This window comes from Lathyrus oleraceus, chromosome 3 (assembly GCF_024323335.1).
Source record: "Lathyrus oleraceus cultivar Zhongwan6 chromosome 3, CAAS_Psat_ZW6_1.0, whole genome shotgun sequence".
Taxonomy (NCBI): domain Eukaryota; kingdom Viridiplantae; phylum Streptophyta; class Magnoliopsida; order Fabales; family Fabaceae; genus Lathyrus; species Lathyrus oleraceus.
The window spans coordinates 508,305,088-508,332,862 of record NC_066581.1 but is presented as its reverse complement, the minus strand read 5'-3'; the positions used below and the strand labels follow the sequence as shown (position 1 = coordinate 508,332,862).

Genomic DNA, 27,775 nt, shown 5'->3' with positions numbered 1-27,775 from the left:
AACATTCTTTTAGAAGGTATTTTCTTGAGGGATAACGAGGAGGACCCTACCATGAAAGAGAGAGTAGTAAGAGCTTGGCATCGTGTTTGTCGCAAAGGGAGACTTGAATTGGGTAAGAAAGATTGTACCTCCTATGAGCCGTACCTCCAGTGGATCAGAGCCAGAGCTATACAGTTGAAAATGCCATACCCACATCATGATCCTATCAAACCCGCTCCGTTGAAGACCCCCTACCTTCCGCTAGATGACAAAGAAGAACTCCAAGCCACCTTGGAGAGGGTCAAGAAAGAGAGAGACGCTTGGAAGGATAAGGCCCAGGTGCTCGAAATGGAAAATGAAGAACTTCAGAGACAGTTAAAGGAGCAGAGTGGAGAAGATCGTGCAGGTAAACGTCCAAGGGTGCAAGAGGATTTATTTTCCTCAGGCACAACAGATTACTCCCAGATTCCACAGTCCTCAGGTGCATGGAAAGGTCTTGTAGACAGTTTGGTGAAGGAGAAAGCTTTTATGCAGAAGGCCTATGAAGAAAGAATTGAGAGACTTGAAGGACAACTCCTACTTGTTTATGCTCGTCCTGATGACACATGTCCTTAAATGGTTTTCTTGGTTGTATTTTGGGTTGATAACTTTGTATATTTTGATGAAAATGCTTAAAATGAAAATTTTTGTTTTGTTATCAAAAATGTTTGCAATTCTATTTTTTCCTTCACTTAGAGTTCCTTAGAAAATCATTCATTTTGCATATCCATGCATCACGTGCATACAGGTTGTCTGTCTTGGTCCAGTCTTCTAACAGTTGCTTCCCGCCAGAAGATCCATTTCAAGCTGACGCATAATTACAACACAAGAGCCAACTACAAAAGAAGAATGGAGATAACAGATAACGAGAACCGAGAATTGAAAGCTCAGGTTGACCGCCTTTCTGCTATGGTCGAGACATTGATAGCAAACCAAGCAGCCCAAGCTGCTCAACTTCAAACAGCACAAGCTCAGGTTGCCGAAGCACAAGATGCACAGATCCAGGCGCAAGCACAGGCAGCAGAGATGCGCAACCAAATGTTAACCACCCGTCTACAAGCAGAGGAAGCCCAGGCTAGGGCTCAAGTTCATAATTCAGGACAGACTTCGGCACAGAATCAACCTCAAATTCAGAATCAGACAACAACAGCACCCGTCACTACAGTCATCGCTTCAGAAATCAACGCTGTCCCAGTCACTTCTGTTACCATCACAGCATCCCGTCCTTGGGAAATACCCAGGGATCTTAATCAAGATAGATATCAACAAGAGTTCGTTCCACCAAATGCTCCTGTCTTCACTAATGTGCCTCCCGTTGTTCACTATACTCCTCACCTAGGAGAACCTGTCTATCACGGCCCTACCCCAAGTGAGGATCCTGGTCTCAATGATAGAATGGATGAATTCCAGGATCAGTTTGCGGAATTACAAAAAGAGATAAAAGCTCTTCGTGGGAAAGAACTGTTTGGCAGAGATGTAAATGATATGTGTTTGGTTCCAGACGTAAGGATGCCAGCAAAATTTAAACTACCAGAATTTGAAAAGTACAAAGGAAGTTCTTGTCCACAGACCCATTTGGTTATGTACGTGCGAAAGATGTCAATGTACACCAACGACCAAAGGATGCTCATTCATTGTTTTCAAGACAGCCTTACCGGTGCAGCTTTACGCTGGTATATGGGATTAGACAGTTCTCAGATCAAGACTTTCAACGATTTAGGCGAGGCCTTTATCAAACATTACAAATACAACCTTGATAATGTGCCAGACCGAGATCAGTTGAGGTCCATGCAACAAAGAGAAAAGGAGACATTCCGTGAATACGCGCAAAGGTGGCGCGAAATTGCAGCACAGGTTGTTCCACCTATGGAAGAAAAGGAGATGATGAAAGTGTTCTTAAAGACTCTTGATACTTTTTATTACGAGAGGATGATTGCAAGCGCTCCTACAGACTTTACTGACATGGTAAACATGGGAGTCCGTTTAGAGGAAGCAGTTTGAGAAGGGTGACTAGTCAGAGAAGGAAGTTCATCTTCAAGCGGGGTAAAGAGGTACGGCGGTTTTATGAAAAAGAAGGAACAAGAAACTAATGTTGTGTCCTATAATCATCCAAGAAGGATCAATTATCCTTACCATTCCCAACACCAACATATAGCAGCCGTGACTCCAGTAGTCACTTCCGCTCCAGTTCAAGTCCAATACCCTCAGCAGCGTACCAACCGCTTCCAACAGAATACTCAGTATCAGCAACAACATCAACCTCAACAACATCAACATCAGTTACAACAACGTCCACCACAGCAGCAAAGAAGAACCAATTTTGATCCAATTCCAATGTCATATGCAGAATTGTATCCAGCTTTGATCACTAAAAACCTTGTGCAACCATGACCACGACCTCTTGTACCAGAAGTGCTACCTTGGTGGTACAAGCCAGAGGTATCTTGTCCCTTTCATCAGAATGCTCCAGGTCATGACTTAGACAACTGTTTTGCTTTAAAGTTGGAAGTACAGAAGTTGACAAGAGCAGGTATCCTGACCTTCAAGAACATGGGTCCCAATGTGAAGGACAATCCAATGCCAAGTCATGGTCCTTCATCAGTGAACAATATAGAAGTTTGTCTCAATGAACAACATGTTACGAAGATAGAGGAGATTCGGCGGTCTTTGGTTGAAATTCATTCTGTTTTATGTGCTCATGGTCTATTCCAACATGACCACCAGATCTGTGGTACATGTTCAGTCAATTCAAGAGGTTGTAGAAAGATTCAAGATGATTTGCAAGGCGTCCTTGATCAGGGTTTGATTCAGACTTCTAGACAAGTGAGTTCTCCAGAATCACAAGAACAAGAGGTGAATGTCATCATTCCTTGCTTCAACATTCCAGAGAAAGTAGAGATAGCTTATCATCCGAGGGAGCCAGTGGTGATTTGCCCTCCGGGCCCAATGCCTTACACTTCAGATAAAGCGGTCCCCTACCGCTATGCAACAACTATTATTGAGAACGGTAAAGAGGTCGAGATTAAAACCTTAGCCTCAGTTACCAATATCGCAGCAAATAGCCGAATGACGCGCAGTGGCCGCGTGTTCGCTCCGCCGGTTATCCCAAGTAGAAATGTTGAGAAAGATCCAATAGTCGTGGTACCAGTGACAAGAGAAGCAGAAGGGCAAACAAGCAATTCAACCCTTGATAAAGAAACAGATGAACTACTTAGAATTATCAAGCTCAGTAACTACAAAGTGGTAGATCAGTTGCTACAGACACCGTCAAAAATCTCGATCCTGTCCTTATTATTGAATTCAGCTGTCCACAGAGAAGCACTACTGAAGGTGCTTGATCAAGCCTTTGTAGAACAGGATATAACAGCAGAGCAGTTCAACAATGTTGTAGGCAGCATCACTTCGTGCAATGGCTTAGGCTTTTGTGATGAAGAACTGCCAGAAGAAGGAAAGAATCACAACTTCGCTCTCCATATCTCAGCCAATTGTCAAGGGGATTCTTTGTCTAATATCCTAATTGACACCGGTTCATCTCTGAATGTCATGCCCAAGTCTACCTTGGTGAAGCTAAAGTACAAAGGGGGGCAAATGCGGCACAATGGAATTATTGTGAAAGCGTTTGATGGATCAAGAAAATCAGTCATTGGAGAAGTTGATTTGCCTATTGGTATTGGACCACATGTATTCCAGATCACTTTCCAGGTTATGGATATAGTGCCAGCTTATAGCTGTCTGCTCGGACGCCCATGGATTCATGAGGCGGGTGCCATTACATCCACGTTACACCAGAAGTTAAAATTTTTCAAGAATGGGCAAATAGTGACGGTTAATGGGGAGCAGGCTATGCTGATTAGCCACCTTTCGTCGTTTAGTGTGATAGAAGCAGACGAAACGACTGTTCAAACTCCATTTCAGGCCCTGACCATCGATGATTACAAGAAAAGTGAAGGTTCAATCGCGTCATTCAAAGACGCCCAGCAGATTGTCAAGACAGGTCCTACAGAAATGTGGGGCAAGGTGATAGAGTTGCCAGAAAACGTTAACCATGCAGGATTAGGCTTTGTTGATGGAAAACAAGTGCAGACTTCAATGGTGCGACCTTTCAAAGATATCTTTCACAGCGGTGGGTTTATCAACATGGTAGCAGTTGAGGAGGATACTTTTGAGGGAAAGACAGAAGACGAAGGCCCCAGATTTGTGACACCAGGAGTAGTTATGAAGAACTGGACCGCAGTTGACATCCCACATTGTGTCCCCATATCAAAGTAATTAAGCTTTTCAGTTTTCAACAATCTTCCGCTTTAGCCCAAAGCGCGAAGCATTAATTTTGTAAAATGGGCACTTTTGTCAAAAACGTACTATCCATGAAAAAGATCTTTTATGTTCCTATACACTTGTGTCCTTTTATCTTTTCAGCTTTTTTGGAAAATGGTAACACAAAAAACCTTAAAAAGAACACATTTTTGCATGTCATGGTCAGTCCTCTAAAAACAATTGTTTGTACAGGTTACTTAAACCCGTTGAACACAATGACATCATGCCCTCTCCCAACTTTGAACATTCTGTATTCGAAGCTGAAGAGGAAGAGTGGGATGAGATTCCAGAAGAGGTCGCCCGCCAGCTTGAAAATGAAGAAGACACTATTCAGCCATACAAGGAGCCTTTGGAAACAGTCAACTTGGGTTCGGAAGAAAATGTGAAAGAAGTCAAAATTGGAGCATTGTTATCCCCACAGGTCAAGGAGCGATTGATCAGCCTGTTGAAAGAGTATGTAGATGTGTTTGCTTGGTCTTATCAAGATATGCCTGGTCTCGACACTGACATCGTAGAGCACAAGCTACCTTTGAAGCCAGAATGTCCACCGGTCAAACAGAAATTAAGAAGAACACATCCAGATATGGCCGTCAAGATTAAAGAAGAAGTTCTGAAGCAAATAGATGCTGGTTTTCTTGCCACTTCAGTGTATCCAGAGTGGATAGCAAATATTGTGCCAGTTCCTAAGAAGGACGGGAAGGTACGAATGTGTGTCGACTATCGTGACTTAAATAGAGCAAGCTCAAAGGATGATTTCCCCCTGCCTCACATTGACATGTTGGTAGACAATACAGCAAAGTTTGACATATTCTCCTTCATGGACGGATTCTCCGGGTATAACCAGATCAAAATGGCTCCCGAAGACATGGAAAAAACTACCTTCATAACACCATGGGGAACATTCTGTTATCAAGTAATGTCGTTTGGGTTGAAGAACGCAGGTGCTACTTACCAGCGAGCCATGACAACGCTCTTTCACGACATGATACACAAAGAGATTGAGGTTTATGTGGATGACATGATCGCGAAGTCTCGTTCAGAAGAAGGTCACTTAGTAGATCTATTGAAGCTGTTTCAACGATTGAGGAAGTTCCGTCTTCGCCTCAATCCGAACAAATGCACATTTGGCGTCAGGTCAGGTAAACTCTTGGGCTTCATTGTCAGCCAAAAAGGCATTGAAGTTGATCCAGATAAAGTAAAAGCTATCCAAGAGATGCCCGCACCAAAAACAGAAAGGCAAGTGAGAGGTTTTCTAGGACGATTGAATTACATATCCCGATTTATTTCTCACATGACTGCCACTTGTGAACCTATCTTCAAATTGCTGAGAAAGAGTCAGAATTGTGTTTGGACAGAGGATTGTCAGAAAGCATTTGACAGTATCAAAGAGTACCTCATGGAGCCTCCTATCTTGTTACCACCTGTTGCTGGAAGACCGTTGGTTATGTATTTGACAGTGCTTGAGAATTCTATGGGCTGTATTCTGGGTCAACAAGACGAAACTGGAAAGAAAGAGCATGCCATTTACTACTTAAGCAAGAAATTTACTAACTGTGAATCACGATACTCTTTACTCGAGAAGACATGTTGTGCATTGGCTTGGGCTGCTAAGAGATTGAGGCAGTATATGTTAAGTCACACCACTTGGTTGATATCCAAAATGGATCCAATCAAGTACATTTTTGAGAAGCCTGCACTCACTGGTAAGATTGCCAGATGGCAGATGCTGTTATCAGAATACGACATTGAGTATCATACCCAGAAAGCTATCAAGAGCAGTGTGTTGGCTGAGTACCTTGCTCACCAACCCGTTGAAGATCACGATGATAATGAGGATGAGTTTCCTGATGAAGATGTCATGTTCCTAAAATCCAGAGATTGTGAAGAGCCACTTCCTGAAGAAGGACCTGAACCAGATTCTCAATGGGGTTTAGTATTTGATGGAGCTTCCAACGCTTATGGACATGGAGTAGGTGCAGTCATTATCGCTCCAGAAGGTTCTCATATTCCTTTCACGGCAAGAATTTGTTTTGAATGTACAAACAACATTGCTGAATATGAAGCCTGTATCACGGGTCTTGAAGAAGCCATTGACCTCCGCATCAAAAATCTTACTGTTTATGGTGACTCAGCGTTAGTTATCAATCAGATCAGAGGAGAATGGGAAACACGCCACCCTGGCTTGATCCCATACAAAGACTATGCAAGAAGATTGTTGACTTTCTTCACCAAGGTTGAGTTGCATCACATTCCTCGGGATGAGAATCAGATGGCGGATGCTCTAGCTACGTTGTCTTCAATGTATCAAGTGGGTTTTCCAAACGAAGTACCCAGAATTGTGATCAAGCGACTTGATAGACCAACACATGTGTTTACAGCTGAGGCCAGTTTTAATGATAAACCATGGTACCACGATATCAAGCATTTCCTTCAGACTCAGGAGTATCCTCTTGGAGCAACAGAAAAAGATAAAAAGACTTTGAGAAGATTGTCAGGCAGTTTCTTCCTTAATCAGAATGTGCTCTATAAGAGGAATTATGACATGGTCTTACTCAGATGTGTTGACAAAAAGGAAGCAGAAATGTTGATGAAAGAAGTTCACGAAGGGTCCTTTGGTACTCATGCAAACGGCCACTCTATGTCAAGAAAGATGTTGAGAGTTGGTTACTACTGGTTGACCATGGAATCAGATTGCTGCAAATTTGTAAAGAAGTGTCACAAATGTCAGATCTACGCTGATAAGGTTCATGTACCACCAACCTTTTTGAATGTGATTTCTGCTCCTTGGCCATTCTCAATGTGGGGCATTGACATGATCGGTATGATTGAACCCAAAGCTTCCAACGGACACCATTTCATTCTCGTGGCAATTGATTACTTCACCAAATGGGTGGAAGCAACTTCGTATGCAAAGGTGACAAAGCAAGTGGTGGTCAGATTCATCAAAAATAATCTCATTTGCCGATATGGCATTCCAAACAAGATCATCACTGACAATGGCTCCAATCTGAACAACAAAATGATGGATGAATTATGTGAAAGTTTCAGGATCGAGCATCACAACTCTTCTCCTTACCGTCCCAAGATGAATGGGGCAGTTGAAGCTGCAAATAAGAATATCAAGAAGATCATTCAAAAGATGGTTGTTACCTACAAAGATTGGCATGAAATGCTGCCTTTTGCACTACACGGATATAGAACATCAGTCCGTACTTCAACTGGGGCAACCCCATTTTCACTTGTATACGGTATGGAAGCTGTGTTACCGATAGAGGTTGAAATTCCATCAATAAGGATACTAATGGAAACTCAGTTGTCAGAGGCTGAATGGTGCCAAAGCAGATACGATCAGTTGAATTTGATTGAAGAAAAAAGAATGACTGCCTTGTGCCATGGACAGTTATATCAAAAGAGAATGAAGCAGGCATTTGATAGGAAGGTTAAGCCGAGAGAATTCAAAGAGGGTGACCTTGTGCTCAAGAAGATGATACTATTTCACAATGATTCTAGGGGCAAGTGGACTCCTAACTATGAAGGATCCTATGTTGTCAAGAAAGCCTTCTCAGGCGGTGCTTTAATTCTTACAAACATGGATGGTGAAGAGCTTCCACGTCCCGTGAATACAGATGCAGTCAAGAAATACTTCGCCTAAAAAATGAAAAGAACAGCTCGCTAAGTTGAAAACCCGAAAGGGCGGCTTAGGCAAAAATGAGCGTCTCGGTGGACTGAAAACCTGAAAGGGCGGTCCAAGCAGAAATTAGAGACATAAAAAAACAAAGAGAATATTATCCCGGTAGATTGAAAACCCGAAAGGGCAATCTAGGCAAAAGTTAGGGATTTCAGGCAAGTAACTGCATAACAGAGATAAGATCATTGAAGTATCAGAATATTTTCAACAGTTCTCCAACTTTCTCAAGGCTGCAATACAGGTCAAAAGTGGAAGAGAGAATGATGTCATTGTAGTTCAACGTACCCTTTTTCCACGAAATTACCATTTTCCAATTTGTAAAGATCTATGGAATCACGCTATTGGCTGATTACCATCCTATCAAATCAATTTGAGCCTTTCTATATTTCTTGGCACTCTTAATTTTCATTTCAATTTACGAAAGTTCTTTTACTTTGACAGATATGTTTTGAAACAAAAGTTTTGAATTAAAAACAGTTTTTGAAAAATATAAAGATTATTTATTTTGATTTGTGGACATCAATAAAAGGATTGAGACATGTGGTCCCAGTAATTCTGAAATCATGTGATTCCAACTAGACATGTTCATATTACTATCCTTATATGTATATGATGAAAAAATCTCCACAGGTGTCTTGGCAGTAATATTTCTCCAGCAGAGGTTGTGATTCTGGATATCCCCAGCTATGCTTCCTAGTTTTCCTCAAGAGATCATGCAAGAAATATTTCAAGAAGTTTATTCCCTTCACTTGGGGCATGAAGACTCCCCAGTTAATTGATCATGAAGACTCCCCGGTTAATTGATCATGAAGACTTTGATCCAGGTTTTAAGTTACAGATTTGGCCTATGGGATTACTACAGGTATTTCCCCAGTAATTTATTAAGGAGGGATCAGCAATGTCCCCAGCAGAGGATGAGAAGGAAGCTTTGATTTCCCCGAGCAGGAGTAATACAGAGGTCTCCATCCCTCAACGAGTGAAGAAAGTTGATATTCAGAAACTACAGGGAATCTCCTGTTGTTCTCGGTCCATTCAATAGAAGGATATGTCTCCTCCTCAGTAATGTTTTGTAGTAAAGAAGAGTGTGTTATGCATTTTAAGCAAATTCAAGAATTGCAGGATTTCTCCTGAATTCTCATTTATATTCAAAGGTCAGACATCACTGTTCCCTGGCAGAGTCTCCTAGAGGAAAGATCTCGTAACCAGATATCAGACACCATAATCCCCTGCAGAGTCTTCAGATACATAAAGTCTCCATGATAATTAAAGCAAAAAAAATCAAGGATAGATTTCCCCTATATTCTTATTCCCTGGAAAGATACCACCTATCCCCAGCGGACTTTATCCCCAGCGGAGTCTTCCAGAAGAATAATCCCTTCTGCATTATCAGCAAATTCAAGAATTGCAGGACTTCTCTTACAATATCATCTTATTTCCAGAGGATAACACCTTGTATCCCCAGCGGAGTTCTCAGAAAGGTCCAATCCTCATATACCTCACAAATTCAAGAACCACAGGGAATCTCCTGCATTTTTGAAGTAGAAGGCATCTCCATTCTTCTACGGAATCCTCAGCGGAGACAGACTTTTAAAGAAACCTGGATATGGTGCTCTTGTACCAATTCCCCAGCAAGTCTTTGTACTACTCCCCAGCGAGTCTCAGTGCAAATCTCCAGCAAGTCCTTATGCAGCTGTTAACATTTTTAGTTATTCCTAGTTTTGTCTGTCCATCATGCATTCATTACTAAATATTCATGCATATCTATGACATATCATGCTTGCATTCATATGCACCTTGTTTCCTTGTTTATATTGTGGGTTGAGTCAATCTCTCCATATAGAGTATCCTCATAAGCAGCAAAATACCTTTTATTGGTCATGTTCCCCACAGAGATCTATGCCTCGTGGAAGATGGTTGTTTCAGTTGTAAATCCTGATGAGTTCATTCCTCTTCAGTTGAAGTCTTGTTTGACCGTTTCATTCTAGTTCTATCCTAGTTTGAACCTCGTGTCTCCAGATAAAGCTCAGAAATTGCCAGTAAAAGAAGGCAACAATATAGTCTTTGTGACTCTCATTCAGTAAAACAGACATGACAGATATTGTGTCCAAGTCCTTTATACCTTCATCTTTGAGTTGGTACCCGTTACAAACTTGAGTTACCTACATCCATGAGTGGTAACCTTTGTTATCCCTCGGATAAATTAATTACTATCTCCATCTATGAGTTGATAACATCCTCACAGAAAGTTCCATGGTTCTACCTGCAACTTTGAGCTGGTAGCATGCTTTCGTCTTTGAGTTTAGCACAGATTCCTTTTGATTCCACCTTCGTCTTTGAGTTGGTGAAGTACCTGCAACTTTGAGCTGGTAATATGCATTCATCTTTGAGTTAGCAAGATTTCTTTTGATTCCACCTTCGTCTTTGAGTTGGTGAAGTAATGTCATCTATGAGCTGGTAGTGTGCATTCATCTTTGAGCTTGCACAGGTTTCTTTTGATTCCATCTTCGTCTTTGAGTTGATGGAATGCCTTCATCTATGAGTTAGGTACACTTTATCCTGTTACCTTCATCTTTGAGCTGGTAACGTGCTTTCGTCTTTGAGTCAGCACAATTTTCTTATGTTTCCATCTCCGTCTTTGAGTTGATGGAGTACCTTCATCTATGATTTAGGTACATAGTGAGCCCTCATCTATGAGCTGGTAGTATGCATTCATCTTTGAGTTCGCACATTTTCTTGTGATTCCATCTTCGTCTTTGAGTTGATGGAGTACCTTCATCTATGAGTAGGGTATGTTTGATCCTTGTTGAACTGATAGTGTGCTTTCATCTTTGAGTCTGCACAGATAACTTCTGATTCCATCTTCGTCTTTGAGTTGATGGAGTACCTTCATCTATGAGTTAGGTACATTTTGTCCTTCCACCGTCATCTTTGAGTCGGTAATGATAAACATCTCCAGGAGAATATGTTCTAAATTCTTTTAAACACCTTTGTCAATGAATCGGTGGTTGCCTTCAACTTTGAGTCGGCATTTCTCTGTCTACCTCATCAATGAGTTGGTAGTATGCATTCAATTGTAAGTCCGCACAAAGATCCTTAGATCTGATTCTTCATCTACACCATCATCAATGAGTTGGAATTTGATTTCCCTAGCAGTGTTATTATCAATCTTTTGAAGCTTGCCTTCAACTTTGAGTTGGCATGTCCTATTTACCTCATCAATGAGTGGGTAGTGAGCTGTCAACCATGAGTTAACGCAGTTCGATTCTTATTATGCCCTTGTTATACCTTCATCCTCGAGTTGGTATTCATCTTTTCTGTTACCTCCATCTTTGAGTTGGTAATGTACTGTCACATCAGTACTCTTGTTATATTGATCTTTTCCCACTTTCATCTATGAGATAGTGATGTATCGTCAACATTGAGTCGATATCTCTTTTCCTCCTATTTTCCATCTATGAATAGGTAGTGAATCTTCCCCAGCTGAGTATTCTCAGTGTTTACCTTCATGCATTGAGTCGGTGTATGTCCTTCCCCAGTAGAGTTTGCACTCCTGTGTCTCTGTGTCTGTCTGTCTTTTGCATCATGCATACATGCATTTGCGGTCAAATTTTGTGGCGTTTGTCATATTTAATTACCTTATGCCATTCGATAGCCTCCGGCTATCTGGCCTAAGTTAATTAAATAGGGGCATCTGTCGCACCCCAAAATTTGACTTTGGCTTTGTTGACCATATCCTGATTAATCTCGTTGTCTCGTATTCATCTCAATTTCTTAAACATCGCATGACAACTGGTTTGATTAGGTTTTGTGTGTTTTCGTTGCTTACCGTGTTGTATTTCGTTGTTTTAGCAAAACCTGGCCGATATCGTTGCCTCGTATTTATCTCGCTTATCTCTTTTGTGCGTGGCATCGCTTCGATTAGGTTTTGTGCGTTTTTATCTATTTAATTGTTTGTTTGTCGGTATTTTGACTGTATTTCGAATATATTAGAGTTTTCGTATTGTCCGATTATTTGTGATTGTGTTTGTCAGCGTTTTCGTGATGTCGTGTTGATTTTATTATTGCCTAGGGTTGTTTATTTAATTACGTGTTGTGCCGTGTGATTTAATCGAGTCTGTTTGAGTCGTGTTGTTGATTTTACTGGTTTACCGGTTTACTGGTTTATTGGTTTTATCAATTTGTCTGTTTTGCTGTGCAAATTGTCATCGTTTTTATCGCGTTCGTGTCACTCGATTTTATCGTATTTTAATCGTGTGCCGTTAATATTATTTGTGCTTAATATTAATTGTGTTTAGTTGTTAATTAGTTTATTTAATTAGGATTAATATTATATTAGTTTATTATTATTATTATTATATAATATATAAATATATATTATTAATTTATGTTAGATATTTTTTAGGTTTCTTATTGTTTAAGTAATCTAAATATATATTATTAATTTATGTTAGATATTTTTTTAGTTTCTTATTGTTTAAGTAATCTAAATATATATTATTAATTTATGTTAGATATTTTTTAGGTTTCTTATTGTTTAAGTAATTTAAATATATATTATTAATTTATGTTAGATATTTTTTAGGTTTCTTATTGTTTAAGTAATCTAAATATATATTATTAATTTATGTTAGATATTTTTTAGGTTTCTTATTGTTTAAGTAATCTAAATATATATTATTAATTTATGTTAGATATTTTTTAGGTTTCTTATTGTTTAAGTAATCTAAATATATATATATATATATAGATGTGGTTAGTAAGAAAAAAAGGGGAAGAAAAATGTGGATCAGTAAGAAAAAAACGTGTGGTGAGAGAAACAGAGAATTGAAACGAAATATTTTTCCAAAAGCATTACCGTATTTCACTTGTTCTTCATTTTCGGTAACCCAAAATCGTCCCAATTATTCACCGAAACACAAAACCGATTTCATATCTTTGAAGTTCGTTGAGTCCAGGTCACAAATATCCAAGGTTCATTTCATTCCGGCGTCGTTTCACCGATCAAAAACGACGTTGAAGTCAGGTACTCACGAAGGCAGCCAACACTGCGTCGGTGACGGTTTCCAGCTTTCGGTCGATCATTTGGACGATCAGAAGTTCATCCTCTTCACACAAGGTAATATTCTTCACTTATCTCTGAAATCGGCAAAGTTCCGGCTTACCGACATGTGTTTTAATATATTATTTATCTAAATATATATATATATATATATATATATATATATATATATATATATATATATATATATATATATATATATATATATATTATCTTTGTCTATTATATATTATATATATATATATATATATATATATATATATATATATATATATATATATATATATATATATTATTTTTGTCTATTATATATTATTTGTCTCAATGTACATATATATTATTTTGTCTACTATATATTTATTGTCTAAAATATAAATATATATATATATATATATATATATATATATATATATATATATATATATATATATATATATAATATATATATATATATATATATATATATATATATTACTTTTGTTTACTAAATATTGTTTATCTTTTATTATTATTTTGCATATATGTTTTATTTAAATGTTAGTTAAATTAATTATTTGTTTAAATGTTTATTTTAATTAAATGTTTATTTATATCAAATGTTTATTTTGTCTAAAGTAAATGTTTATATTGTTTTTTTATATTTGTTTATGTTGTTACTAACCGTTTCGTTTCAGTTTCAGCTCGATTAACTCCACTAACTATTCGTAATACTAACTATTCATAGCTAACTGTGTTGTAATAATTTACTTTCTCGCATTTTTTATGTTCTGTATTGTGTGTTTAAACGTATTGTTCACGTTTTATGTTAAAAAATCGAAAAATCCAAAAAGAGAAACCCGATGCGATTCCAACGGTCGCCGTTTAAGAAACCCTTTTCACACACTCACAAGCTTACTCTTGGGCTTCCTTATAATGAGCCCATTTATTTATTTCAGGGTTTAGGCTCGTTCAAATCTTTTGCCAGCTTTGGCTTTTCAGTTTAAAAACATTTTCAAAAGGACGTGTCAGTCTCGAAGCCTCCCGCCTAGGTCGAGCAAGAGATGGCAAGACACGCCAATCTAAAATCAACAAAACAGACTTTCCCCTTTTCTTTTGGGAGAACTACGTGGATTCTGATTTCTCCATTGCTCCTTGGAGATACGTAAGCATGAAGTCTACGACTTTATCGAGTCCAAAAACAATAAAATCAAGTTCTTTTCTCATCTCCCCAATCAAACGATAAAAGCGAAAAAAGCAAAGCATTCACATAAACATAAGCAAAAAGGTTCCTGTGGAGTACCACAGATGTAGAGGGTGCTAATACCTTCCCTTTGCATAACCAACCCCCGAACCCGTAACTCTAAAGGGATTTATCGTTATTTTTCCCTTCCTCTTTTTGGATAAAATAAAAGACGGTGGCGACTCTTGCATTTAAAATATTTTTTCAAACGGGTTAAGTTCAATCAATACTTAATCTCGTGAAAAATCCCGCCACGACACCGTCCAGTGAAGAATGATGTATCGACGGTGACGTTTTATTTCACTCCTGAAGAAATATATGTTCCCGAGAGACTCGCTCCGACAACAATATATTTCCCAGAAAGTACAGAACCAGCAGCGGTGAACATCGAAAGTTCAACACCAGTTGCAATTTACTCTGACAGCCCTCAACCGACTTTGGTTGGTCCGATCACCATCACAATACCAGGACCCGTTCCGTATGAGAAAGACAGTGCTATCCCATGGCACTATGGGGCTGATATCTACTGCCAGGGGCAGAAAGTTAACGAAGAAGACATTGACATTGGTAGCTCCGCTGTAGACAATGTAGGAGGGGTTGGTGGCTTCACTCGCAGTGGACGCCTATTTGCACCATCAACATTACGCGCGAATACTGAAGCCGAGGCAGCTGCCAAGGCTAAAGGGAAACAGATGGCCGCCGAAGAGGTTACTACTGAGGAAGATCCTCCTAAGACCGCATTCGAGAAGGAAGTGGATGAGTTTATGAGGATTATCAAGAAAAGTGACTACAAGGTAATCGACCAGCTAAATCAGACACCCTCAAAGATCTCCATTCTCTCACTATTGATATGCTCTGAGGCACACAGAGCAGCCTTGTTGAAAGTACTGAATATGGCCTATGTTCCACCGGAGATAACTGTTAACCAGCTGGAGTCGGTAGTTTCCAATGTAAACGCTAGCCGGGGGCTAGGTTTCACCGATAATGACCTGACATCTGAGGGCAGGAATCACAACAAAGCCTTGCATATCACAATGGAGTGCAAAGGGGTGATGCTTTCCCATGTTTTGGTTGATACAGGCTCTTCTCTGAATGTTCTTCCAAAGAAAGCCTTAATGAAGTTGGATTGCGATGACACCATCCTGAGGCCAAGTAACTTAGTTGTGAGGGCTTTTTATGGCTCTAAGAGAGCTGTCTTTGGCGAAGTTGAGTTGCCAGTTAAGATTGGACCGCAGGTGTTCAAGAGCACCTTTTATGTGATGGATATCCAGCCTGCCTACAGCTGTCTGCTAGGTCAGCCTTGGATTCATGTTGCCGGTGCTGTTACTTCTACCCTCCACCAGAAGCTCAAATATGAACTAGAAGGTCAGGTCATCACTGTCTGTGGTGAAGAGGATATTTTTGTTAGCGACCTGTCTACATTTAAGTATGTAGAGATGGACGGCGAGATGCACGAGATGCTGTGTCAGGGCTTCGAAGCCATAAACATCAATGAGGTCGCGCCCGAAGCTGTCTTTTCACCTGAGTTTGAGAAGGTCGGGACTTTTATCTCTTCATACAAGCAAGCTGTCGAAGTGGTTAAAGCTGGTAATGCCCAAGGTTGGGGCAAATTTGTGGAGCCAGTCATCAAAGAAGACAAGTTTGGATTGGGGTATGCTCCGGGATCTCAGAAGAATGAAACCGGTACTCTCTCCAGTGGGGGTTTGGTTTCTCCCCACATCGTCAATGCTGCAGATGAAGACAAGGCTGACAGCGACTGTGACTTAGATAGCTGGATTCGCCCGTGTGTCCCGGGAGAAAAGCTTGACAATTGGTCGTCTGAAAAAACCGTCCGGGTTACTCTACTGAAAGAGTGATTTTTATTGTTTTCCTTCATTACATGCATAATAAAGTCTTACACTTTGCCCAAGGTGTAACGGCTCATTTGTAGGGCCATCCATTTAGTTACATTTTGCAATTATTTTTATCATCAATAAATGATGGCTTTTGCAAACAATTTTGTGTTCTCTTTCTTTCAGTTTTTTTTACTTTCACAAAAAAAAAATGGCAATGTTTCTTTTTTCGTTTTTTCTTTCTTTCCAAAAAAAAATCTCTCATTCTAAGGTAAAGCATGATCCTCCATCATGCAGAGCGGACCACCCGGATCTCACTACTAACGACACTGCTATGGCCAAGTATGACTTCGACAATCCTATCTATTAAGCCGAAGAAGGGGTTGAGGAAGATTGTGAATTGCCTGAAGGGTTAGCCAGATTGTTGAAACAGGAGGACCGAGCTATTACACCTTATCAGGAGGTGATTGAGACCGTCAACATCGGTACCGCAGACGACAAGAAAGAGATCAAGATCGGGGCAAGTCTACAGGCCGAGAGGAAAGACCGTTGATCATGTACTTGACTGTGTTAGAAAGGTCAATGGGTTGTGTGCTCAGTCAGCATGACGAGTCAGGTCGAAAAGAGCATGCAATATACTACCTTAGCAAAAGTTTATCGACTGTGAACAAAGATACTCATTGCTCGAGAAAACTTGCCGCGCTTTAGCATGGGCTGCTCGCCGACTAAGACAGTATATGTTGACTCACACGACTCTATTGATATCAAAAATGGATCCAGTCAAGTATATTTTTGAAAAGCCAGCACTTACCGAAAAGGTTACTAGGTGACAAATGATACTGACAGAGCATGACATCCAATACACTTCACAAAAAGCTATCAAGGGAAGTGTCTTGTCAGACTATTTTGCAGAGCAACCGATTGATGATTACCAACCTATGAGGTTTGACTTTCCTGATGAGGACATCATGTTTCTCAAATCGAAAGATTGAGAGGAACCACTCCCGGAGGAGGAGCCTGACTCTGAATCCAAATGGGTTATGATGTTTGATGGGGCGGTCCACGTCAATGGTCGCGGAGTTGGTGTAGTGTTGATCACACTAGAAGGGGGTTCATATGCCATTTGGTGCCAGAATAACTTTTCCCTACACCAACAATGAAGCCGAATACGAAGCTTGTATCCTAAGACTTGAGGAAGCCGTCAATATACAGATTAAAACCCTGGATGTATACGGGGATTCAGCTTTGGTCATCAATCAAACCAACGGGAAATGGTATACACCTCAGCCTCATCTGGCTCCTTACAGAGACTACACGAGAAGATTGTTGACTTTCTTTTGAAGAAAACCAATTTGCTGATGCTTTGTTTACCTTGTCTTCGATGATTAAGGTGCTATGCTGGAACTACGTACCCAGAATTGACGTATCTCGGTCAGAGACGAATGAAGAAAGCATTTGGTCAGAAAGTGCGCCCTCGGGGGTATCAAGTCGGTGAATTGGTACTCAAAAGATTTCTTCCTCCCAACACAGATCACAGGGGCAAATGGACACCGAACTATGAGGGTCCGTACGTGGTTAAAAGGATTTTCTATGGCGGAGCTTTGATGCTAACAACCATGGATGGCGAAGGATTCCCGTCCCCTATTAACTCAGACGCAGCTAAAAAAAAATACTTCGCATAAAATAGACCCGCTGGACGATAAAAAGAATAGTCCAGGCAAAAAAAGGGCATCATGACGAACCAAAAAAAAAAGAATAAAGAGGTTCGGGCAAAAATTAGGGATATAAAAAAAGAGTACACCCGGTGAGTCGAAAACCCAAAAGGGCGGCTCAGGCAAAAATGGGTATCCCGGTGGATTGAAAACCCGAAAAAGGGGCGATCCAGGCAAAAGTTAGGGAATAAGCGAATGACTGTGATCTGAGTTCATCAGTGTTATATCACCGTTTCATTCAATCCGGCAATCTTCGAAGGTTAAAGATCGACTAATCATCCACTTCAGAAAGCAAGATGAGCAGAGCGTCTTGAGGACATACGAGCCATAGCAGAGTCGAAACTCGGTGGGACCTCGTATCCCTATTGCCATTAGGATAGTTCTCTTTTTATAGCGATCACCTCTTTTCAGGGATCAGCTTCCTGATACCCTCGCCTATTCCTGGCACAAATTTTCTCCCCAGTAAGAGTCGAATAATTCAGTTAAAGAGCCTCTTTATATTTCATTTATCAGTTTGTTTGCAAAAATGTCCGAATTTTTGATAAAACATATTGCATATGAACATAATGGTGGCTTTTGCAGATGATTTGCACAGGAAAACATTTAAAATTGCTTTGAATGTGCTTAATCCCGGACGGTGAATTCAAACCGAGTAATTCCCCCGAGGCATACGTGTATCTTTGGTTGCAGGTCACAGGAACCGGATGCCAAGTCATGAATCCTCATCCCCAAGCGGTTGACAAAGTCTCTCCTCAGCAGAGCATGTTCCCCAGCAGAGTTGACAGTATCCAGACTATATATCCCAAGCGGAGTTGATAGTGTCAGACTGTATCTTCCTAGCAACAGCGGAGTGGTTGCATAACCAACAGATGAGAGGGTGGCGTTCCCAGTGTTCATCTCATTCCCCAGCAGATTATTTTTAACAGATTTGTTAATCCCCAGCTTGAGGGCGATTAGCAAGTTCATATCCCCAGCAAAGGTCGTTTCCTACGACATTTCCCCAGGAAGTGTTTTCCCCACAGACTCTCCTCACAGAGCCTCGCCGAACAAAGTTTCCATAGTTGATACTCCCCCCCGCAAGGTCAATTTTTCAAGCAGCCAATTTATTTTTGGTGGCTCATTGGTCCCGGCAGACGGATCATTCCCCACAGAGCATTCAAGGATTGATACAGCGATCTGTTCCCTACCGGAGTTTGCTTCCCCAAGAAGATTTCTTTTTACACCATGCATAACATTTGCATTTGCATGCATATCATATCAAGCATACATATAAGCTGATAAACAGGTTCTTCCAAGCAGACTGAAGAATTACTTTACAACCAAGGTCATGAGATCCAGCCAGAGGATCAAGCGTGAGTGATCCAGCCAGAGGGTCGTTTTGAAGATTCAGCCTGAGAATCGTGTTCCAGTGATCCAGCCTGAGGGTCATTTCGAAGATTCAGCCTGAGAATCGTTTTCCAGTGATCCGGCCTGAGGTTCATTTCGAAGATTCAGCCTGAGAATCGTGTTCCAGTGATCCAGCCTGAGGGTCATTTTGAAGATTCAGCCTGAGAATCGTGTTCCAGTGATCCAGCCTGAGGGTCATTTTGAAGATTCAGCCTGAGAATCATGTTCCAGTAAGCTAGCCTAAGGCTCAATTTGAAGATTCCCCAGTGAAGTCGCCTACAAGCTTTATTTCCCCAGCAAGCCCAAGTCTAATTGAGGAGTCGTTACAACATGTTCTAGCCCGAAGAATATGTACGAAGCCCAAAAGTGGAATATTCTCGAAGCTGTATATCTAATATGAAGGTTGGGTGTAGATTTCAAAAGAGGGTCAACCAGCGCATGCCTCAGATGCGGGATCCTAATGATGGGAATTTATCATCAAAACAATCCAGATCTAGCCAGAAGATCAAAGTAGATTCAGCCAGAGAATCGAAACAAAGAAGATCTAGCCAGAAGATCGAAAATCGCAACAATTCAGATCTAGCCAGAAGATCGAAGTAGATTCAGCCAGAGAATCAAAGGAAATAGATTCAGCCAGAGAATCGAAACGGAGGAGATCTAGCTAGAAGATCGAAGAAGATCTAGCCAGAAGATCAAAATCGTGTCCAGCCCGAGGATCAAAATTAATATCCAACCAGAGGACTAAATTGAGTATAGGTTCATCCAGAGGATCGACACTCCAAATTAAGCCAAAAGACTGATTCAGATCCAGCCAGAGGATCGGAAGAAAAATAAACAGTGCGGTGTATTTCCGCGTTTTTCTGGTGTTCTCGGAGCACAAATTTTCGGTCTGTCTTTGGTATTCAATCACAGCTCACCCCGTTTGTCTGATAAGCTGTTCGCTTTCATACTGCTCGGGTTAGCTGATGATTGAATAGGGGCAGCTGTAACACCCCAAAATTTGCCCTCCTCATTCATGCATTCATTTAGCATTTCATATTGCATTTCATCATGTCAATCAGAATTAGATCCAAGAAACTTTATTTAAAAAAAAAAAAACAACAAAAATAATAATAATAATAAAAAAATAAATAAAATATAATAGAAAAAACTTGGACTTGGAACTCTCTCATTTGAGCCCACAAAGCCATGAAAATCAGGTTATAAAAGAGGGAGATCAGACAGAAAAAGGAAGGGAAGCAAAATACTCTAAGGTTTCCTTGAAACAAAACCCTGGACAAAACCTGAAGAGAAACCTGACAGAGAACTCAGAGCAACCCCCAAGCAGCTCTGAAAAATTCAATCTGACTCACACACTTTCATCTCACGCAAACCCTAACATTGCCTTGCAAACCCAGTCGTGCCATCTGATTTCAACCGATCTCTCCAATCAGGTTTACCCTATTCCCATTATTTTACGCCTTCAATTTGAATGTTCTAAATGTGTGATGTTATATGTTTGAATTTGGAAGTGTGGATATCGTTAGGTTTCGCATATGCATGAATGGGTGAAACCTATGCCTTGAATGTTTAATCACATGATTTCTGAAATGTATGCCACAGGGTTTGAGGTTTCTGAAACCATACTGTTATCCATGAAAAAAATGCTTATCGTGTTTCACTAACCCTTTTGTTGAGTTTTTGTGAGGGCTCACAGACTCTTGCAGAGATGGTTTGCGTGGTTTTCCCACTTTATTTGTGGGATACCCCCTGGAGGTTCATTCTGATTACCTGTACTGACTCACCTTTCTTTGAGGGCATTAGCTTGGGAGATCCTTGGGTTTCTTACTCCTTTAATTGTTGTTACTTCGGATCTTTATCCGTGTGGTACTTTTACCTCTTTTTCCGCATTATATCGCTTTCTTAGCTGGAAGACCTCGATAGGAGGCATTTGTTTTCTTTTGTTTATTTACTTCTGAGCCCCTTGTTGGCATGTTTACTTTATACATGTTTGTTTTGTATGTGTTCGTATCCCCACAGGTAGCGCGATTCCTTCGTCGAGGACTGCCTTTTTGCCCTTTTGCATGAGTAACCCTCAAACCCTACAAACTCATTGATTTTTCTTCTCCTAAACACACGTTTACTCCTTCTACTACAGGTGAGTAAGTCTCCAAAGGTCGAGCATCCGGTAGATTGCGTAGTAACGTCGTTCATCCAAAACCCACTCCATAACCTCGTAGTTAGCCGAACTACGGCTTGCTCTGATTCTCATTCCAGATGAGATACGTAGGCATAAGACGCGATGTCTTAGCGAGCACACATCCCCCTAACCCATAGGTCAGCCGAGCTACGAAGACTCTGATTCTCATATTCAGATGAGATACGTATGCAGTGGATGCGACATCCGCGCGAGTCATTTTCATTTAACCCTTTTTTTGGTAAACAGCACAAGATAAACTCACACCCTTTAGACAAGAACTACAAAAGTGGATCCCGTAGAGTACTACGGATGCGTAGGGGTGCTAATACCTTCCCTTCGCATAACCGACTCCCGAACCCAAGATTTGGTTGCGAGCCCCCGTCTTGTCCTTTCCTTTTTCAGGTTTACTTCGAGAGTTTCCTTTCCCTCCTTTGGGATGAATAACACACGGTGGCGACTCTTCTGTCATTTTCTTTCGCCGGTTGTTTTTTTTCGCATTCCATTTTTCAGGTTGCGACAGTATGGACTATAGAGATTTGAATAAAGCTAGTCTGAAAGATGATTTCCCTCTACCACATATTGATATGTTGGTAGATAATACAGCTAAATTCAATGTCTTCTCATTTATGGAAGGATTTTCCAGATATAATCAGATTAAAATGGCACCTGAGGATATGGAGAAGACAACATTTATCACACCTTGGGGAACATTCTGTTATCGAGTGATGCCCTTCGGTTTGAAGAACGCCGGAGCCACGTATCAACGAGCTATGACTACCTTGTTTCATGATATGATGCATAAGGAGATCGAGGTATATGTTGATGATATGATTGCTAAGTCGAGAACGGAAGTTGAACATATAGAGCACTTGTTAAAACTTTTTCAGCGTTTGAGGAAGTACAAGCTTTGTCTGAATCCCAACAAGTGTACATTTGGAGTCCGTTCCGGCAAGTTATTGGGCTTTATCGTTAGTGAAAGAGGTATTGAGGTTGATCCTATCAAGGTCAAAGCAATACAAGAGATGCCTGCGCCCAAAACTGAGAAGCAAGTCCGAGGTTTTCTTGGCCTTTTGAATTACATTTCCAGATTCATATCTCACATGACTGCCACATGTGCGCCGATATTCAAGCTCCTCCGAAAAGATCAATCCCATGATTGGACCGAGGATTGCCAGAAAGCTTTTGACAATATTAAAGAGTATTTATATGAGCCTCTGATCCTGTCTCCACCGGTGGAGGGAAGACCATTGATTATGTATCTGACAGCTCTTGAAGACTCAATGGGTTGTGTCCTTGGTCAGCAGGATGAATCAGGAAAGAAAGAGTATGCCATCTACTACTTGAGTAAGAAGTTTACTGATTGTGAGTCTCGATACTTAATGCTTGAGAAAACATGTTGTGCTTTGGCTTGGGCTGCTAAGCGCTTACGCCAGTATATGTTGAATCATACGACTTGGTTGATATCCAGAATGGATTCGATCAAGTATATCTTTGAGAAGCCTGCTTTAACTGAGAGAATTGCCCGTTGGTAGATGTTGTTATCGGAGTATGATATTGAGTATCGAGCTCAGGAAGCTATTAAAGGTAGTATCTTGGCTGACCACTTGGCACATCAGCCGATTGAGGATTATCAGTCCGTTCAGTATGACTTCCCAGATGAGGAGATTCTGTATTTGAAAATGAAAGATTGCGATGAGCCTACGCTCGATGAAGGGCCAGAGCCTGGTTCCAGATGGAGCATGGTATTTGATGGCGCTGTAAATCAATATGGAAATGGTATTGGGGCAGTGATTATTACTCCTCAGGGCACACATTTTCCTTTTACAGCAAGGCTAACTTTCAAATGCACGAATAATATGGCTGAGTATGAGGCCTGTATTATGGGATTAGAAGAATGTATCGATCTTAGGATCAAGCTGTCGCATCACGCGAAAAACCGGCGGGAAAAGAAAAAAACAACAGAGCCGCCACCGTGCGTTATTTATCCCAAAAGAGGGAAAGGAAACGCTCGAAGTAAACCTAGGAAAGAACATGGTCTCGCGACCAAAGAGGATGGGTTCGGGAGTCGGTTATGCGAAGGGAAGGTGTTAGGCACCCTACGCATCCGTAGTACTCTACGGGATCCACGCACAAAAGGAAGGAAAATTGGTTGCTAAACACTGCTCAAACTCACACACACTGGCTGAAAGAGACAAAAGAAACTGACTGAAACTGACTCGGCAGGATATCGTATCCTGGGCCTACTTAGTCTATCAGGCATAGACATCAGAGTCGAAGTAGTTCGGACTGGGGAAACGACACATGCTCGCTAGGATATCGCATCCTATGCATACGTATCTTCTCGGACGAGAGAAGAATCAGAGCATTCGTAGCTCGGCTGACACGCACACAAACAAACACAAACACAGGCAAACGTGGAGCCTGAATGCCAATCGCTGGACTTACATCAGCATCCGAACCGAACAAAACCACACTGGAACCCAAATGCCACTCGATGGGCTTACATCAGCTTCCAAGCACACAACGACATAGCAAGTTAATAGGGAGTCGGGGACTCGAGCCTATAACTGTCAAGCACACACTCAAACAAACAGACAACAAATTGCTAAGGAGTCAGGCACTCGAGCCTAGCAACTGTCAAACAACACACACAAAAAAGAAAAAGGGCGCCCGGAGAGATCAGCTCAATCTCCTGCCTACATACTTCATCTGGTATGAAGATCAGGGCGATGTAGTTCCCCTACGCAGGGAAAAAGGACTAGCCTAACCAAATAACAGAGGGAGACACAACTCTAGGGAGACTACGACTCGAGCCTAGATGTTGTCATGCAAAATCAACCCTAAGTTAAGGTTTCTAGCTAAATGGCACGAGGGCCAACCTATCCTGGACATGACTTGCACAGGAAGCAAGCCACACACACACCAAACTTGCACAGGAAGCAAGGGTCTCGATTGCAACTAGGGCAAGAGAAAGGGGAGGTCTCAATCGCAACGCGGGCGAGAGAAAAGAATTAGTGTTAGTGGTTAGTCAAACTCGGCAAGACATCGCGTCTCGTGCCTACGTATCTCATCTAAACATGAGAATCAGAGTTGCCGTAGTTCGGCAGGTAGGGACAAAGGATCTCGATTGCAACTAGGGCAAGAGAAAGGAAAAGGCTCGATCGCAACGAGGGCGAGAGAAAGGATCGCAACGAGGGCGAAAGCAAACAAGGAGTAGTCTAAACTAAACCTAACTTGCACAGGAAGCAAGTCAAACAAACATACAAGCACAGGTAGCACACACTATATGCACACAAGAGGCTCACACAAGGGTTAGGTTTTAGTCGAGGGGTCATATCAACCTCAACAAACAAACCTCTGGAATGGGGTGAAGTGTGCTCTTAACCTTGCCATTGAGGGGCTAAGGTGAAGCAGATGAAAGGAGATGAGGGGTGTGCCTCATTGCTTCTATCCCTGGCCTGGGAGAGCATTTGACAAGAATGTGTGGGTCCAGAAAGTGGGAACCCTTCTACACATTAGATACTGACTCAACTGTGCAATTGCACAAGATCTTGGGTTTTTATCTGTAATGCATCAACACAATGGTGTGAGCAAAACAGAAGACACACTGAATAGCAGGGGATAGGTTGCTTATCCCTTGGTTTTGCCAATTGCCTCTTCACTTAGGAGGTCTTTGACCCTGTACAAGGACAAATTAAACATACACAAGCATTGCCTCTTAAGGAGGGCTTCAGACAGTTTGCCCGGTCAAATAACAGACCGGGTCTCCAGACTACATGAAGTAAAAGAGATTATACCTCAAGCAAGTTGCTAAAAGCAAAGCAAAGCAAGTTCAGAGAACTTGAGCAACTAAAGTACCTGAAAAAGTCAAAACAATCAGCAAACAGTTCAAAAGTTTAAATCAAAAGGAATTGGTAAACAGTCAACACAGATGGTCAACTGTGCAAGGCACAAGACTCAAACACATGAGTCAAACCTACAAAACAAAGGTTAGCATATGATAAACAATCAAGTTCAAACAAGTTTGAATGATCTTTGAGGCATTGGTGCTTAACCTGAAACATTAACTCAATTGTAAGTACAAAAGACCACTAGGACTAGCCTAGGGTCAAGGATGAAAGAAAAAGTCAAAACAGCAAAGAAAAGTCAACCAAAGTCAAGGTCAAACATTTAAGAAGCTATCTCAATTGGATTCACAATCATATCATGCATCATCATCAACTCATAAGCAAAAGAAGGCAAGGCATGGCAAATGAAAGCTCAAAGAAGTCAACAGAATGACTTGCATCAAAAGTCAACCCAAACATTTTCAAAAATCATCAAATAAATCACACTCAAACCTAACATCTAGCATGGTAAGCATGTCAAATTTCATGGCATTTGGATGAGAGGAAGGCAGTCAATTAAAATCAAGAAGTCAAACCAAATTCAAGCATGCACAATGAAGGTCAACAAACATGGGTCAACTTCAAAAAATCATATCAAATTGAAAATAGATGAGAAATGAATGAGATTAACACCAATGCAAAGCTCAAGATGTCTAGTTATTACATATGAAATTTCATGATCAAACAATATGGTATGAGAATTTCCCAAATGATATGGCAATGTGTAGCACAAAAAGTCAACATTTGACTAGGCAGGGAAGAAAATTCTCACATAAATGGAAAACAGCACAATTAATTCCAAGAAAATTCACACATGAACTAGACATGTAAGGGAGGGATCATGAAAAATTTGGGGTCATTTGGATGTAAGGAAGCATGCCATTGAAAATCAAGAAAATGCATATCATTAGTGTGACACCAAATGCAAACCCTAACTTCAAAAAATCAAAGCTCTCAATCCACATATGATAAATGCACAAACTTTATATGGAAACAAAGGTAAATGAGTCTAGTTTCTCCACAAAAAATTTCAAGACCAAAGGATGCAACATGAGTATTTCACAAAAAGATTGGCAATAAGTATCATTTTTGGTCACATAACATAAACCCTAGAGCCAATTAAAATCCAATGATCAGAAAAATCTGTAAAAATAATTATAAAAAACTAGACACTTTCATGAGTTTGATGCAAAAAATCCCACAATTTTTGGAGTTAAAATGAATTAAATATGAATTATGGAAGATTGATGAACATTTGGATGAAACATGAACAAAAGCAAGGCATGACAAGTCAACATAAGTTGACCGCGTGGCAAAATGGTAATTGATGGCCAACTTAAATGAAACGACCGTGCATAGGCAAAGGCAGCGAAATATTCCCATTGGCTATCCCTCAATGGAACAGTAGCATGCTGGGAAAACAACAACAACAGCCAATCGTGGCTCATGATTCTGGGCAAAGTTTGAACTTCAAGCAGCCTAGGGTTTGGAAACAGCATGCATCTCGTTTTCATGCAACATCATCAATCAACATCCCAATAGTATGGTAACAGCATGGCATTAATGTTCATGTAACAAAAGCAATAGCAAACAAACAGTAAATCCAAACATGATTCATGAAGAAAATCTGGGCAGACATGTAGGATTCAAACAGGGTATTCATCATCAACAATCCATCATGAACGAAATTTCCAGAAAGTAAAATCGAGCATGGCAATAGCATCTACCAACAATGAGCATCACATATCCAGCACTCAAAACATTAAAACGAACTCACACAAGAGAAATCGAAGGAAACAAGTTTGAACATGAAAATGTAATTTCAGATTTCTCACACATCTCTTAATCATTTGACACGATTCAAGGTCCACCATACTCAGCAAGGCAAGCACTATACATGGCATAGCATCATTTCAAAAAATGCAAGATTCGAAATACTTACCAAATCTGCAGAAATGAGCTGATTTGTGATTGCTTGAACTCCAATGGTTGAAACAGGGGTCCTTTATGCTTCCAAATGATGATTGGTGAAGCAATCTTGGCTTGAAACCAAATAAATTAACTCTGCATAACTTCTTCCATTGATGATACCTTGACCAAACAGCCACGAAAATGATGGTTACAGATGGGGTTTGAAGGTTGAAACCAACTCACAATGGTGTTTGGATGGTGATGCAACAAGCTAGCTCGTGGTCTTTTAGAGTTTTGTGCAGAAATTGCCAATATGCCAAAAATGCAAGAGAGGAGAGAATGAATGTTTTTGATCTGCAAAGGCTGCTGACTAGGGTTAGAAAGTGCAGAAAATGACTTTATATTGGTCTGTTTATCCTTGCTAATCCAAAGCCTAAGCTTGCTTAATTCAAAATGGATCATTTGCACTTTTGCTAATTTTGGTCAAGTGGAAGTGGAGGTGTGGTTGTACACGAAAATGGGCTTTAAAAGCAGGCTGCAAATGTCCTTTAATCCATCTGTTTTAAGTTG

General features: G+C 40.6%; 1 protein-coding gene across 1 annotated transcript in view; it reads left to right on the top strand.

Annotated features, from left to right (window-relative positions):
- Positions 1 to 2,568: 2,568 nt before the first annotated feature.
- The window catches only part of LOC127131869 (uncharacterized), a 131,657-nt gene continuing 106,450 nt past the window's right edge, over positions 2,569 to 27,775 (top strand). Inside the window, exon 1 of the mRNA XM_051060759.1 lies at positions 2,569 to 4,227. Coding sequence (XP_050916716.1) covers positions 2,569 to 4,227 — 1,659 coding nt within the window. The remainder of the gene's footprint in view (positions 4,228 to 27,775) is intronic.